Source organism: Schistocerca americana, chromosome 11 (assembly GCF_021461395.2).
Source record: "Schistocerca americana isolate TAMUIC-IGC-003095 chromosome 11, iqSchAmer2.1, whole genome shotgun sequence".
Classification (NCBI taxonomy): Eukaryota; Metazoa; Arthropoda; class Insecta; order Orthoptera; family Acrididae; genus Schistocerca; species Schistocerca americana.
Genome location: NC_060129.1, coordinates 96746874 through 96761721, shown reverse-complemented (window position 1 = coordinate 96761721; position 14848 = coordinate 96746874). Strand labels below are relative to the sequence as shown.

The 14848-nt window shown below is 48.1% G+C and overlaps 1 protein-coding gene across 2 annotated transcripts in view; it reads right to left on the bottom strand.

Moving 5' to 3' along the window:
- Positions 1 to 2612: 2612 nt before the first annotated feature.
- The window catches only part of LOC124554195 (ankyrin-3-like), a 78067-nt gene continuing 65831 nt past the window's right edge, over positions 2613 to 14848 (bottom strand). For both annotated transcript variants that reach the window (XM_047128263.1, XM_047128262.1), the window contains exons 3-4: positions 6487 to 6609; positions 2613 to 3065 (exon numbers count right to left, since the gene is read on the bottom strand). In XM_047128263.1, coding sequence (XP_046984219.1) covers positions 2678 to 3065; positions 6487 to 6609 — 511 coding nt within the window. In that variant the 3' untranslated portion in view covers positions 2613 to 2677. The remainder of the gene's footprint in view (positions 3066 to 6486; positions 6610 to 14848) is intronic.

The window sequence follows — 14848 nt, the reverse complement described above, 5'->3', positions numbered from 1 at the left end:
TGATAACTTTACGCTATTCAATTTCCGTTACAGCTATCTTGACTCGTAATGTTACAACAGTCAGTGCTTGAAAGACGTACTCGGCCCTTCTGCTAGTCTTAACGGGAACCGATAAGTTGAGCAAAGACAGATCAAAACTGTTTATTCTTGTCGACGTGAAATTTTTCAGTCGATTGAAAACATTTTTATGAGAGTACAACAGGGACATGAAGAAGACTGGAGCTCTATTTCAGTTTCTCTACACCTGACTCAACCGATATATTGGTACCTGCTACGCACGTCTCGGTAGAAGGAGCGTGAAAGTAAAAATTAAGGAGAATGGAGGTCACACGGTGACTTACCGGCAGTGTTTCACACCGCGACTGCAACAGGAAAAGGCCGGAACAGCAGTGGTACTCAAACTATCCTCCGCCACACACCAGAATGTATCTGTGAAATTATCATTTCAGACTTTCCAAATCGGTAAGTTATTTCAGAAAGGCGTTACCTTGTGAATTTTCAAGCAGTTTTGTCACAAAGTGGGATGCATTACATTTTATGTTCGTTTGCACTACAGATACGGTAGCAGATCTGGTGCAGTTATTGTTTACAAGTCTGAAGATAAAGAGTATTCAGGACCAATATTTTAATTTCAGTTATCTGTTTTGCAGACAAATGGTATGTATAAATTACATTGAAAACGATCTCCTCTCTCGCAGGCGAATTGTTTGATGTACCGGCTAGCCTGGATTTCGCATCGTGTAGCGTGTGCTTCGCATACTTCCGTACAAAATTTAATTTTTACACATTTCTGTCGCACTAGACTGAGATTTACGTATTTCGATACCAAAATAAATTTTAGCAATTTCTCAGATACCAACCACACATATACAAGCACTAGTTTAAATAAATACGAACACGTTTCAAAAATATGCCGCTGTGTTTGATGATGCGAAGAACGCAGATGGAGTTCTGGGCTGTTTTCCCTGTGCTGAAGACTGCATACCATTCCAAAGTGTCGTAATAGAGTGCAACAGATGAATGGCGTTAGACGCATTCAGAATTTTGGGGAGTCGCCGTTTCTCAGCAGGATGTTCGTCGTCAGAAAATCACTGCTGATTGCTGCATGTTGTAGAAGAGTTTGTCCAATTTAATTTTGTGTAGGGCTTTCATCATTGACAAACACGTAGTCTTTGTGAAATAAATGAAAATCTGAGAAAAGTCGGAAAATTTTGAGGCTTTGGTTGTAAAGCCGACATACTACAGGGCAGGAAGCACGAAATTTGGATTTAGGAGCCCAAAACGTATGATGAAACATTGCTGAGAAAAGATCTGCCGCAGTTTCTTAGCAATTGGTATTTTTTGGTCATTGCACGCAGGATGACTCTGGATAGTTACTGCTAGATATTTTACGGTAGGTGACTTACTGTTTCGAGCAATTTGTGATCAGCAGTGTAGTTGTGCAGTAGTGGATTTCTTTTCCTATGTATGCAGAGTGTATTACATTTATTTACGTTGAGGATCAACTGTCAGAGCCTGAAGTATTCATCGATGCCGTGGAGGTCGCTCACCAAGTCAATACTGCCTTCTGGCGTCGCTGCTTCCTCATAGAGAATGTTAAGGAGCTTCCGTGTGTAACGCCGCCACATGAGGGCCACAGAGGCTCTCGTTCAGAATGCAGTCTGCCACTTTGGGTCACACATGCACGCACGGGTATGCCAAGTCTAATTGTATCACAGCAAAGGAGGGAATGAATGTTGCAAATGTGGTCTGCTTCCAAAGCGTGTACAGAGATGCAAAAGTGTACTTTGGGAAAGTGCCGTATATTTCTAGTGATGGCTGCATGTCCCACATGATTGAGTATAATTCCCTGAGAGATGGTAGTTTGTTGTGTAAGAGCAGCAAGGCAGGTGTGTGGGAGAGAAATGACTTTAGGTGGTTCTTCAAATGTCTTTATTTGAAGGTCAACTGGCAAGAAGGCTGCAGATGGTGTGAGCATGATGTGGTGTGAGCACTGCTACAAATGTGACATTACAATTAAACACGGAAAGTACGTGTGTGGTGCACACACAGAACTGCATTCAGTGTGAAATCTGAAGTGAAGATACATTCTAACTGAACAGCTTATATGGCAGTAATATGAGTATGGTGCAGTTTGCAGTGATGTAATGTAGGAGCATAGACACTGCTAGCAAATAGTTTGCAGTAATTAGGTAATGTAGCGGACTGGTGGGAAGAAGTGACGTTATTGCGGCTGGCCGATGTGTTACACAACAACCGGTATTCTCGCATTTGTCTCTTGGAAGACATTGGGTTTTTACGTTTCGAAATACAGGCGGTTGTGAGAGACGTCGGCTGTATTCTTGTAAGCTGTTTGAATATTGTGTGTGGGACGAGAAACACAAGAGAGAGAGGTCGAGAGATGTGAAGTTTATGAATGATGGAGTATTTGTCAGTTGTTGCTGAGCTTTTGCAGAAATTGCTTGTGAAATGTTTTACAGAGTGAATTCTGAACAGGAAGGTTTGTCACGTTGGTTTACAGATATCTCCTGTTGTTGCAGTACTTGTGGTGTTACTGGTGAAATTGCGTGGACTGCAAAAGGTACAAATGAATAGAGAAAGCGATCTTTTTTTCAGTTTTTTATTTTAATATTATGTATAATGAAGTAAATGATGTCATTTCCTCTAGTGGCACGTATTAACGCTCTGTTAGCATCTCGACGAGCTGGTGATGGTTGCACTGCCTGGCGATGTCCAGGGGGGTGTTCCCCTTATCAGTCCTCACCCCCCTGTCGGCTCCGGCCTGCAGCAACGCAGCCGCCGCTTCTGCGTGGCCATACCATGCCGCGAAGTGCAGCGGCGTCTGCCCCAGCAGAGTCCTGGCGTTGGGGTCGGACGCCGCAGAGAGCAGCAGCCGCACCACAGCCGTGCGGCCTCTCCCTGCAGCCCAGTGCAGGGCGGTCCCCCAGACCCCGCCCCTCGCCCTCACGTCCGCCCCAGCCGCGAGCAACGCTCGCACCTCCTCCACCACCCCCTTCTCAGCCGCCTCTCTCAGCCTCCTGCCTCGCTCCTCCTCAGAAAGGCTCCTGTACAAAACATCGACACACTTACTCTCTACTATCGAGACACACACACCAAATGAAAGAAACTCTCACAGCCGCAAAACTGCCAACAATTCTGGATACACTTCTTCTGAGCGACAAGTCACAAATCTAGAAATCTCGCTTCTGTGATACGGGTCAACCAGCCTATTACAGACAGATCCACAGAACTAGCCCATAATCAAAAACTTCAGCCATCTGCCATTAAAAATAGGTGCACTCCATCTCCTAACAAATTCATTTGGTTTTCCTCATAATTCACTCCACAGATCCGCCTTCTTTCACCTCGGCATGCAGTTGCTACCCAATCCTTCATCTACATTCAAACACACCCCTAAAACTACCTTCTCTGGGTACCAATTCCTTCTTTCACTTACGAAGAAAACACTAGAAACTAAACGCATCTGTAAGTACTGAAATACAATTTCCTCACCAGACATCTAAGTGATTCAGACCAGTAACACGGAAATTTTCTGGCATAAAATATAAAAGTCACTGCTTCGTACACAATACGTTGGTCGACATATTTGAAATACAACAAGGGCACCAGGTCGACTCTCCCTGACACACACACACACACACACACACACACACACACACACACCTTCTACAGTCCTCCTTAGCCATTTTCCACTTCTTGTGAATAATTTGTTAAACATTCATATTTCCTTTTGCCTGCTTTATTTGCTGAATTTTTATAGTGTCTTCTTTTAACAGTTGAACTCAGTATCTCCTGCATTAACCAAGGATTTCTATTTGGCCCTGTTTTTACCTATTTGATCTTTTTCTAACTTCTCTGAAAGCTACCGATTCATCCCCCAAAACTTTATTCTTTGTTTGTCATTGTCCTAGTTTGTTATTGTGTGTGCTGTAAGTCCATTGCTTCCTTCTCTAACACTAAGTTTCTCACTTTTTTTGTTGTAACATAACCTGTTGTGTTTGCACATTTCCCCACTTCCTACCTTTCCAAGTCTTACATCTCATCCTAGCGTTCTATTGTTTTCTCCTTTGTTTCACGTTCTCTATGGAGCATACTGATTTTGATATCAGCATGTGCTGCATAATTAATACTATTATCCTGGACACTAAGAATACAATTCGACACTATCGATGATGTTTTCAGTGTGCATGTGCCACATGTAGGTGTGTGTCATCTTACATTGAGCGTTTTTAAAATTTTCTTTACTTGTAAGTATGTACTTCCTGCGCCAAATTACGCCTTATTACCCGCATGATTTGTATGCACGAAAATTGAAAAATTTCTGTTTGTTGCCTGCTCCTGATATAATTTCAACACTAATTCTGTGTGTCTTCCATGACTGCCAGCCGAAATGGGTGTGCTTCTGTTGCCTGCCTGAGTTGCAGGAGTGTTTTAAATGTTCAGTGGATTCCAAAGTCGATATCTGCAGCTGATTATCATGATCAATCAAAGCAGGAAGTACTTTAAACTCTATACAGGAGGGAATCAACATCTACATGGTTACAATTCACACTGAAGTGCTTGGCAGAGGGTTCAATGAACCAGTTTCATACTACTTCTCTTCCATTCCACTCTCGAATGGCGTGTAGGAAAAAGGAACACCTCAATCTTTCCATTGGAGCTCTGATTTATTTTATTATGTTGATCATTTCGCCCTACATAGGTGAATGTCAACAAAATATTTTCCATCGGAAGAGAAAGCTGGCAATTGAAATTTCGTTAACAGATCCCGCCGCAAAGAAAACCGCCTTTGTTTCAGTGACTGCCACACCAACTCTTTTATCATATCAGTGACACTCTCACCCATATTGCGCGATAACACGAAACGAACTGCCCTTCTTTGCACTTTTTCGCTGTCCTCCGCCAATCGTACCTGGTAAGGATCCCACACCGTGCAGCAATATTCCAGCAGAGGACGTACAAGTGTAATGTAGGCTCTCTTTGGTACGTTTGTCGCATCTTCTAAGTTTCTGCCAACAGCCCTTAACTTTGTGCGATTTATCGTATACCCAGAATTTAGCGGATTTCTCTTAGTACCCATGTCGATGACCTCGCACTTTTATTTGTTTGGTGCCAATTGCCACTTCCCGCATCGTAAAGAAATTCTCTCTAGATCACTTTGTAATTGGAATTGATCATCTGATGATTTTACTAGACGGTAAATTACAGCGTTATCTGCAGACAATCTAAGGGGGCAGCTCAGATTATCACCTAGATCATTTATGTAAATCAGCAACAGCATAGGGCCTATGACACTACCTTGCGGAACGCCGTATATGACTTCTTTTTTGACATCTCTGCGAGGAAATCAAGAATCCAGTCACACAACGGAGACGATACTTCATACGTATCAAATTTGATTAATACTGGCTGTATACGTGGACAAGGAAAATAATTCCCGGATTTTTCCCGGATTTACCGCTTAAAAATACACTTTCTCCCGCATGAAAACACTTTTTCCGTCTTAAGTGACAGTATATTTTCCCTCGGACGTCCACTCAGCCACACCCACTGCATTTAGACCAGCTGAATGCGTTTGCTGGCGTAACTGGAACTGCCATTGTGGATGACGTTTTTTACCCATTCCCATGTACATCCTCTGAAGTAGGATAACATCCACCGATTCGATTTCCCTTTTGCTGCTCTTCCCACAAGTCCCCCGGGGTAAACTCTAGTGCAAGTGTCGATGACACGCTGAGTCAGAAGTGGAGGTGTGCTCAGGCAGCCTACTGGTCAAGGAGACTGCCTGCAATAAGCAGCAAATCTGGGTTCCTGTTCCAGTGCGGCGCAGATTTTCAACAGTCACTACAGATGTAACTGACCAGAGAACCATTTAAGGAATATTCGAATTACATTTTAAGACATACCCAAAACAAGCTGTATCCTCATTACTGTACTAAATATTAACTTTTTGTCATGATTACTTCTATTTCTGTTTACCTTATTTTCGCCATTTCTTCCCGAGTGTCTTCAATAACTTATATCTACAACCATTCACATAAGTTTTGTTGATTGGAATTGTGTGAAAAATCCCGTTTCCACACCCATTTAATTCAGAATCAATTTGTAAGACACACAATCATCACTAAAAACAAAATCTAGATTAAACACATCAATATATAAAGAATCTTTGGGAATGGGTATGATTTGTATGGGACACTTCCTACGTAACTACAGTTGAGTGACTCTGAACTGAACGTAATTCTCACGGCAAATACAGAGAACGATAAATCTGCTGCATATGTGCTCAATCTTCAAAATATCATAGCCAAAAAAGTGAGAAAGGAGTAATGTTTAATGGCAACTGTAACCTCTATCCAAAAACTGAAGGAATCTATTTCATTTAATTACTATATCGGCTGGTTAATGCCAAAATAAACAGTACTGTGAGGGTAAAAACTGGGCATATGTGGCAACACAACTCACCGGAAGCGCGAGACGGCTGCGTCATCAGGTGGAGGGGCAGCTACAGCAGGAGTCTGGCTGTGGCCACTTCGGGGTTGACGGTCAGAGTTGGGGGTGGACCCGCCCCCTGTGGCGGTCGCCGAGCTGCACAGAGAAACACTGTGTGGGTGGGCATATTCACACAGGGACTCACTGCAGGCGGTACAGCTGAGGGACTGTCCACCGGGGCAACAGAACACTCAGTGCCCACAACACCATCCTGTCACTTAACGTGACTATGCCACCAATTAACTGGTCTTTTTCTGCACTACTTCTGCTATATTCTCCACTGGCATAGCTTAAGATGCAAAACAACACATTGTTCACAATGAAGCACAAACCAAATCCCAAACATAAGGACCAACAATTTTGCTGCCCTAACAGAACAACTATCAGACAGAATTTAGAAGCAGTTAAAGTCAACTGGCTGCTACTTTTGGTTGTAAGGTAATCTGAAAACTGATATATGGATGCTGAATTATATCACTGGAGGGGGGCGGTAGAGAGGGGGGAGGGGAGAGAGGGTGGAGGGGAGAGAGGGGGGAGGGCGGAGAGAGGGGGAGAGAGGGGGGAGGGGGGAGAGAGGGGGGAGGGGGAGAGAGAGGGGGGAGGGGGGAGAGAGAGGGGGGAGGGGACAGAGGGGGGAGGGGAGAGAGGGGGAGGGGAGAGAGGGGGAGGGGAGAGAGGGGGAGGGGAGAGAGGGGGGAGGGGACAGAGGGGGAGGGGACAGAGGGGGGAGGGGACAGAGGGGGGAGGGGGCAGAGGGGGGAGGGGACAGAGGGGGGGAGGGGACAGAGGGGGGAGGGGACAGAGGGGGGAGGGGACAGAGGGGGGAGGGGACAGAGGGGGGACAGAGGGGGGAGGGGACAGAGCGGGGGAGGGGAGAGAGAGGGGAGGGGAGAGAGGTGGGAGGGGAGAGAGGGGGGAGGGGAGAGAGGGGGGAGGGGAGAGAGGGGGGAGGCGAGAGAGGGGGGAGGGGAGAGAGGGTGGAGGGGAGAGAGGGTGGAGGGGAGTGAGGGTGGAGGGGAGAGAGGGGGGAGGCGAGAGAGGGTGTGAGGGGAGAGAGGGGGTGAGGGGAGAGATGGGGTGAGGGGAGAGATGGGGGGAGGGGAGAGATGGGGGGAGGGGAGAGATGGGGGGAGGGGAGAGATGGGGGGAGGGGAGAGATGGGGGGAGGGGAGAGATGGGGGGAGGGGAGAGATGGGGGAGGGGAGAGATGGGGGGAGGGGAGAGATGGGGGGAGGGGAGAGATGGGGGGAGGGGAGAGATGGGGGGATGGGTGAGATGGGGGGAGGGGAGAGATGGGGGGAGGGGAGAGATGGGGGGAGGGGAGAGATGGGGGGAGGGGAGAGATGGGGGGAGGGGAGAGATGGGGGGAGGGGAGAGATGGGGGGAGGGGAGAGATGGGGGGAGGGGAGAGATGGGGGGAGGGGAGAGATGTGGGGAGGGGAGAGATGGGGGGAGGGGAGAGATGGGGGGAGGGGAGAGATGGGGGGAGGGGAGATATGGGGGGAGGGGAGAGTTGGGGGGAGGGGAGAGAGGGTGGAGAGAGGGTGGAGGGAGGGTGGAGAGAGGGTGGAGAGAGGGTGGTGAGAGGGGGGAGAGAGGGGGGAGAGAGGGGGGAGAGAGGGGGGAGATAAATATAAAAGTTATGAAGAGTATATTCAAAATCTGCATTTGAGTAAAGCAAATAGAACTATATATATGCGTGTAATGTCTCCACAATTCGATTCATTGAAAAGACAGCAGTGGTGATGTGTTTCTTAAACAACAATTTTCGTGTTGAGCAGTTTGCAGTAGAGGCCACCATTAAAAGAAGAAAAAAGGGATACGCAGTGTATGCAATTTTATCTGATGGACAACGTTTACAACTTGTGAGGTAACATGTAGTCTATTGAATATGGATTTTTTTTTAATTGAAAAGGAAACATAGAGATTTGTATGGAGCATATGTATCCGAGAGACAGAGGCAACAAATGATAGCTGGATGAAATCGTCACATCAATACTGACGTCGTGGGAGATATGTCGTACACCTGTAGGTGGACAGCGAATATAATCTGCTGTATCCCAGTAGCAGGAAACCTGATAGGATTCCCTGGACGACCTCTGGTAACGCCACAGGGAACTTCAAACAAGACACGGGGGCAGAGATTTCCTGTCTGTTTTGTAAAAGGGAATGCACGGAGAATATTCAGGGCGATAGCTGAACAGAGATGAGAAGGAAATGTGATTGTAAGGCACAGCCTTGAGTGTGACAATGTTACTGTGCTGGCTGGATTATTCTCTTCTTGTTTGCCCCCGGTGTGCACGACTAGCCCCAGTGCTCATAGCTCCTGCTTTACTGGATATCTCAGGTAGTCATACCCTGCTCTTTGGGGCCAGTCACTTAGGGGTAGCGTCTTTTTTAGTAATCAGGAAAGTCCTCAGTCCCAGGTTTGAACCTCACCATCACTTGGATTTTGAATAAGAACAATCAGCATTGGTGCCTGAAGACTTCCAACATAAGGTGTCACCCTCTTTCAGCCAACAGCCTTTCCAAAGAGGGCGGAGGGGCCGACAGAGGTTCAGGGCACTCTCTTTCCCTCGAGGTCTGAAACTGCTCCTAAATGAGGAAGAATTGGCAATGATCAACAACTTGAGGATAAAGAAGGCAATGTAAATCACTGCTTAAAGATACATAACGTGCATCAACGTGACACGTGGCATGTGATTCAATAAGAACCGTAACTGTATCTCCATTAGCAAAAGCCTAGTCCCCCATTCAAACCTCCAGGCGAGGTGGCCCAAGAGGGAGGTGACCACGAGAAAAAGGTTGAGTAACCAACGAAAGGATAACATTCTATGATTCGGGAGCTGGAAAGTGAGGAGTTAGAATGTGGCTGGGAAGCCAGAAAATAAGAAACGGATTTCTGGTCACATGAGAATAGGGTAGTAGCAACAGCAGTAGGATTTAGTATCAATAGAAAGGCAGGGCAGAAAGTGAGTATAGATATGTTCTTGTGAGAATCAAAAGCAAACCAACAACATGCACAGTTCAGGTATACATGATGACGTCGCAAGTTGAAGGTGAAGAGATAAAAAGTGAGGATACTGAACAGGTAATTCAGTACTATGTAACAGTCATGGAGGGACTGAAACGTAATCGTAGGGGAGGGTGTAGAAGAAAGGGTTGCACGAGAATATGTACTTGATAATAGGAATAGGAGAGAAGAAAGGCTAGTTAAGTTCTACAGTAAATTTATCCTCGTAATAGCTGGTATAGTCTGTTCAAAAATCACTAGACGAGCGGGTATACTTGGGAAAGTATCGAAATATGGGAGGTTCAAAGTCACACCATATTATTGTCAGGCAAACATTTTGGAATCAGATACTGGGCTCTAAAGCATACCCAGGATTAGATATAGAGTCATAACAATTTAGCAGTGATTAAGAGTAGGCTGAATTTTACGAGACTCGTCAGGAGCAATCGATGTACAAAGAAGTGGAATACAGTAGTACTAAGGAAAGAAGAGATGAGATTTATGTTCTCTGAGGCTACAGATACTGCAATAATAAGCAGCTCAATAGGTAGTTAAGTTGAAGAGGAATAGATATCTTTAACAACGACATTAACAGAAGTTGGAAAGAAAAACGTAGGTACAAAGAAGCTAACTGCAAAGAAACCATGGAAAACATAGGAAATCCTTCAGTTGATCAATCGAAGATATAAGTTCAAAAATATTCAGGAAAATTCAGTAATAGAGAAATATGTCACTTAAGGATGAAATGAATAGGAAGTGCAGAGAAGCTAAGGCGAAAAGGCTGCACGAAAAATGTGAAGAAATCGAAGAAGAAATGATCCTTGGGACGACTGACGCAGCATATAGAAAAGTCAGAGCAATCTTCCACGGAATTAGAAGCAAGCGTGGTGACATTAAGAGCACAATGGGAATTCTAAGGCGAGATCGGATAGTTGGAAAGAGTACACTGAAGGCCTCTCTGATTGGAACAACTTGTCCGATGGCGTGACAGAAGAACAAGCAGGAGTTGGTATGGAAAATATTGGTGATTAGAATCAGATTTTAAAAGCGGTTTGGAAAATTTAAAATCAAAGAAGGCATGAAGTTTTGGTTTGGTTTGGGGGATTAAAGGGACCAGACTGCGACGGTCATCGGTCCCTTTTTCCAAAAAATTAAAACCGCCCAAAGAGAATAAAAACGAACAGCAGGAAAGACGTCAGACGACACAGGACAAGAAATACTCCTACAGAGATCAGACAAAACAAATTAAAATCACACAGAGTGTGACGGTGGTTGGCCGACCATAGAGATAAAAAGGAAAAGCCAACCACCGAGAACACATTAAAAACTCAGCGGAAAATCGTAGGCCAATGGCCAGAATCAACACAAAAGAACAGAACAAACACTCAGAGTAAACGATAAAAACCCCCTGCCCAAATAAAACGTAAAACTAAGCCAGCCATAACAGGGTCATCAGATAAAAGGGCAGGGAGCGTATCAGGCAGCGCAAATGTCTGCCTGACCACACCTGAAAGGGGGCAGGCCAACAAAATGTGGGCCACTGTCAAAGCCGCCCCGCAGCGACATACAGGAGGGTCCTCCCGGTGCAGGAAATAACCGTGTGTCAGCCGGGAGTGGCCAATGCGGAGCTGACAAAGGACGACGGAGTCCCTGCGGTTGGCTTGCATGGATGACCGCCACACAGTCGTCGTCTCCTTAATGGCACAGAGTTTATTAGGCGTGATCCGATCACGCCATTCAGCATCCCAAAGCACAAAAACTTTTCGGTGGAGGACTGCCCGCAAATCAGTCTCTGGGAGGCCAACATCCAGAGATGGTTTACTCGTGGCCTCTTTCGCCAGGTGGTCAACATATTCATTGCCCGGGATACCGACATGACCAGGGGTCCACACAAAGACCACAGAGTGGCTGCAACAGGCAAGAGTATGCAGGGACTCTTGGATAGCCATCACCAGACGAGAGCGAGGGAAACACTGGTTGAGAGCTCGTAAACCGCTCAGGGAATCGCTACAGATAACAAAGCACTCACCTGAGCAGGAGCGGATATAGTCTAGGGCACGAAAGATGGCGACCAGCTCAGCAGTGTAAACGCTGCAGCCATCCGGCAAGGAACGTTGTTCGGAATGGTCCCCTAGAGTGAGCGCATACCCGACACGACCAGCAACCATCGAACCGTCAGTGTAAACAATGCTAGAGCCCTGATACATGGCCAGGATGGAATAAAAGCGGCAGCGGAAGGCCTCTGGAGGGACTGAGTCCTTCGGGCCCTGTACCAAGTCGAGCCGAAGGCAAGGGCGAGGAACACACCATGGGGGTGCATGCAAAGTGGCCCGGAAAGGAGGTGGAACAGTGAAAACCCGAAGCCCGGAGACAAGCTCTTTGATGCGGACCGCGATTGTAGAACCAGACCGGGGCCGACGTTCTGGCAGATGGACGACCGATCGCAGGAACAGGAGACGATAGTTTGGATGCCCGGGCAAGCTTAAAACATGGGCAGCATAAGCGGCCAGCAAACGTTGGCGCCGTAACCGCAGGGGAGGGACACCTGCTTCCACTAGTATGCTGTCCACAGGGCTGTGCGGAAAGCACCAGTGGCAAGCCGTATGCCGCTGTGTAGGATTGGGTCCAGTACCTGCAGCGCAGATGGGGATGCTGAGCCATAAGCCACGCTCCCATAATCCAGACGAGACTGAATTAACACCTGGTAGAGCCGTATCAGGGTAGATCAGTCGGCGCCCCAGCGGGTGTGGCTCAAGCATCTCAGAGCATTTAGATGCCACCAACACGCCTGTTTAAGCTGCCGAATCTGAGGCAGCCAAGTCAGCCGGGCATCAAAAACTACACCCAAAAACCTGTGGGTCTCCACCACAGCAAGGAGTTCGTCGGCAAGATAAAGCCGCGGATCAGGATGGACTGTTCGGCGCCGGCACAAATGCATAACGCGGGTCTTGGCAGCCGAAAACTGAAAAACCATGCGCTACAGCCCAAGACTGCGCCTTGCGGATAGCGCCCTGTAGCTGACGTTCAACATCTGCAATGCCAGTAGATCTGTAGTAAAGGCAGAAGTCGTCAGCATACAGGGAAACGGAGACAGAATTTCCCACGGCCGCAGCGAGCCCGTTAATGGCTATTAGAAACAGGCAGACACTTAAAACAGAACCCTGTGGCACACCGTTCTCCTGGACGTGGGAGGAACTATACGAGGCCGCGACTTGCACGCGGAAGGTACGATACGACAGAAAATTGCGGATAAAAATCGGCAGAGGACCCTGAAGACCCCATCCAGGAAGCGTAGAAAAGATGTGATGACGCCATGTCGTATCGTACGCCTTCCGCATGTCGAAAAAGACAGCGACCAGGTGCTGACGGCGGGCAAAGGCAGTACGGATGGCCGACTCCAGGCTCACCAGATTGTCGGTGGCGGAGCGGCCTTTACGGAACCCACCTTCAGACGGAGCCAGAAGGCCCCGAGACTCCAGCACCCAATTCAAGCGCCGGCTCACCATCCGTTCAAGCAACTTGCAAAGAACGTTGGTGAGGCTAATGGGACGGTAGCTGTCCACCTCCAGAGGGTTCTTTCCAGGTTTCAAAACGGGGATGACAATGCCTTCCCGCCATTGCGACGGAAACTCCCCCTCGACCCAAAGACGGTTGTAAAGAGCGAGGAGGTGCCGCTGGCAGTCCACTGAAAGGTGTTTCAGCATCTGACAGTGGATGCCATCTGGCCCAGGAGCGGTATCAGCGCAAGCGGCTAGGGCACTGCGAAATTCCCACTCACTGAATGGAGCATTGTAAGATTCTGGGCGGAGGGTGCGAAACGAAAGGCTCCGACGTTCTATCCGCTCTTTAATGTAGCGGATGGCCAAGGGGTAATTGGCAGAAGCGGAATTCAGAGTGAAATGTTCTGCCAAGCTGTTGGCAATTTCGCTGGAGTCTGTACAAACTGCTCCATTCAGTGAAAGCGCAGAGATGCTGACAGGGGTCCGATAGCCATAGAGACGTCGGATCTTGGCCCAGACCTGCGATGGAGAGAGGCATGGAGGCCAATGGTGGACACATACCGCTCCCAGCACTCCTGCTTGCTTTGGTGGATAAGGTGGCGGGCCCGCGCACACAGCCGTTTGAATGTGATGAGGTGTTCAATGCAGAGATGTCGCTTGTGACGCTGTAGCGCCCGCCGGCGATCTTTAATCGCTGCAGCGATCTCAGGCGACCACCAAGGCACAGTCCGCCGCAGAGGGGACCCAGAGGAATGGGGAATGGCAGACTCGGCGGCAGTAACGATGCCGGTGGTGACTGATTGAACCACCGCATCAATGTCGTCATTAGAGAGAGGCTCAATAGCGGCAGTGGAGGAGAACAGGTCCCAGTCAACCTTATTCATAGCCCATCTGCTAGGGCGCCCAGAAGAGTGACGCTGTGGTAGTGACAGAAAGATCGGAAAGTGGTAACTACCACACAGGTCGTCATGCACACTCCATTGGACAGACGGTAAGAGGCTAGGGCTACAGATTGAAAGGTCAATGGCGGAGTATGTGCCATGCGCCTCACTGAAGTGTGTGAAGGCACCATCATTTAAAATCGAGAGATCGAGCTGCGACAATAAATGCTCAACGGTGGCGCCTCGACCTGTTGCCACTGACCCACCCCACAGAGGGTTATGGGCGTTGAAGTCGCCCAATAGCAAGAAAGGTGGCGGCAATTGGGCTATCAGCGCAGCCAGGACATGTTGCGGGACATCACCATTCGGTGGAAGGTAAAGACTGCAGACGGTAACAGCCTGTGGCGTCCACACCCGAACAGCGACAGCCTCTAAAGGTGTTTGGAGAGGGACAGACTCGCTGTGCAGAGTGTGAAGGACAGAGGCAGACGCCACCAGACACCCTTTCATATGCTGCCCGGTTCTTATAATAACCCCAAGCAATGCAGAAGAAAGGGTGAAGGCTGATAAGTTGGCAGAGCTCAGCTAGATGGTGGAAGAAACCGCTGCAGTTCCACTGGAGGATGGTATTGTCCATTGCGGAGAAAGGTGTGACGGGACTGGGAAGGCAGATTACGCCGCTGGGTCACCTGCTGCATCCGATGGAGCACCCGTGCAAGTGCTATCCATTGCGTCTGAGGAATCGGCGAGATCGAGGTCCTCAGCAGATGCAAGGATCTCCACCTCATCCTCAGATGCAGAGCTTTTAGGTAGCGGTGGAGTAGGTGCCACCGCGGGTGTCTTGGACTTACGGGTCTTCAAAGTCGTTTTCTCTCGCTGTTCCTTTGGTTGCCGTTGGTGAGAGGGCTTATTGGAGTCAGTCTCTGGGGCCGAAGAGGATC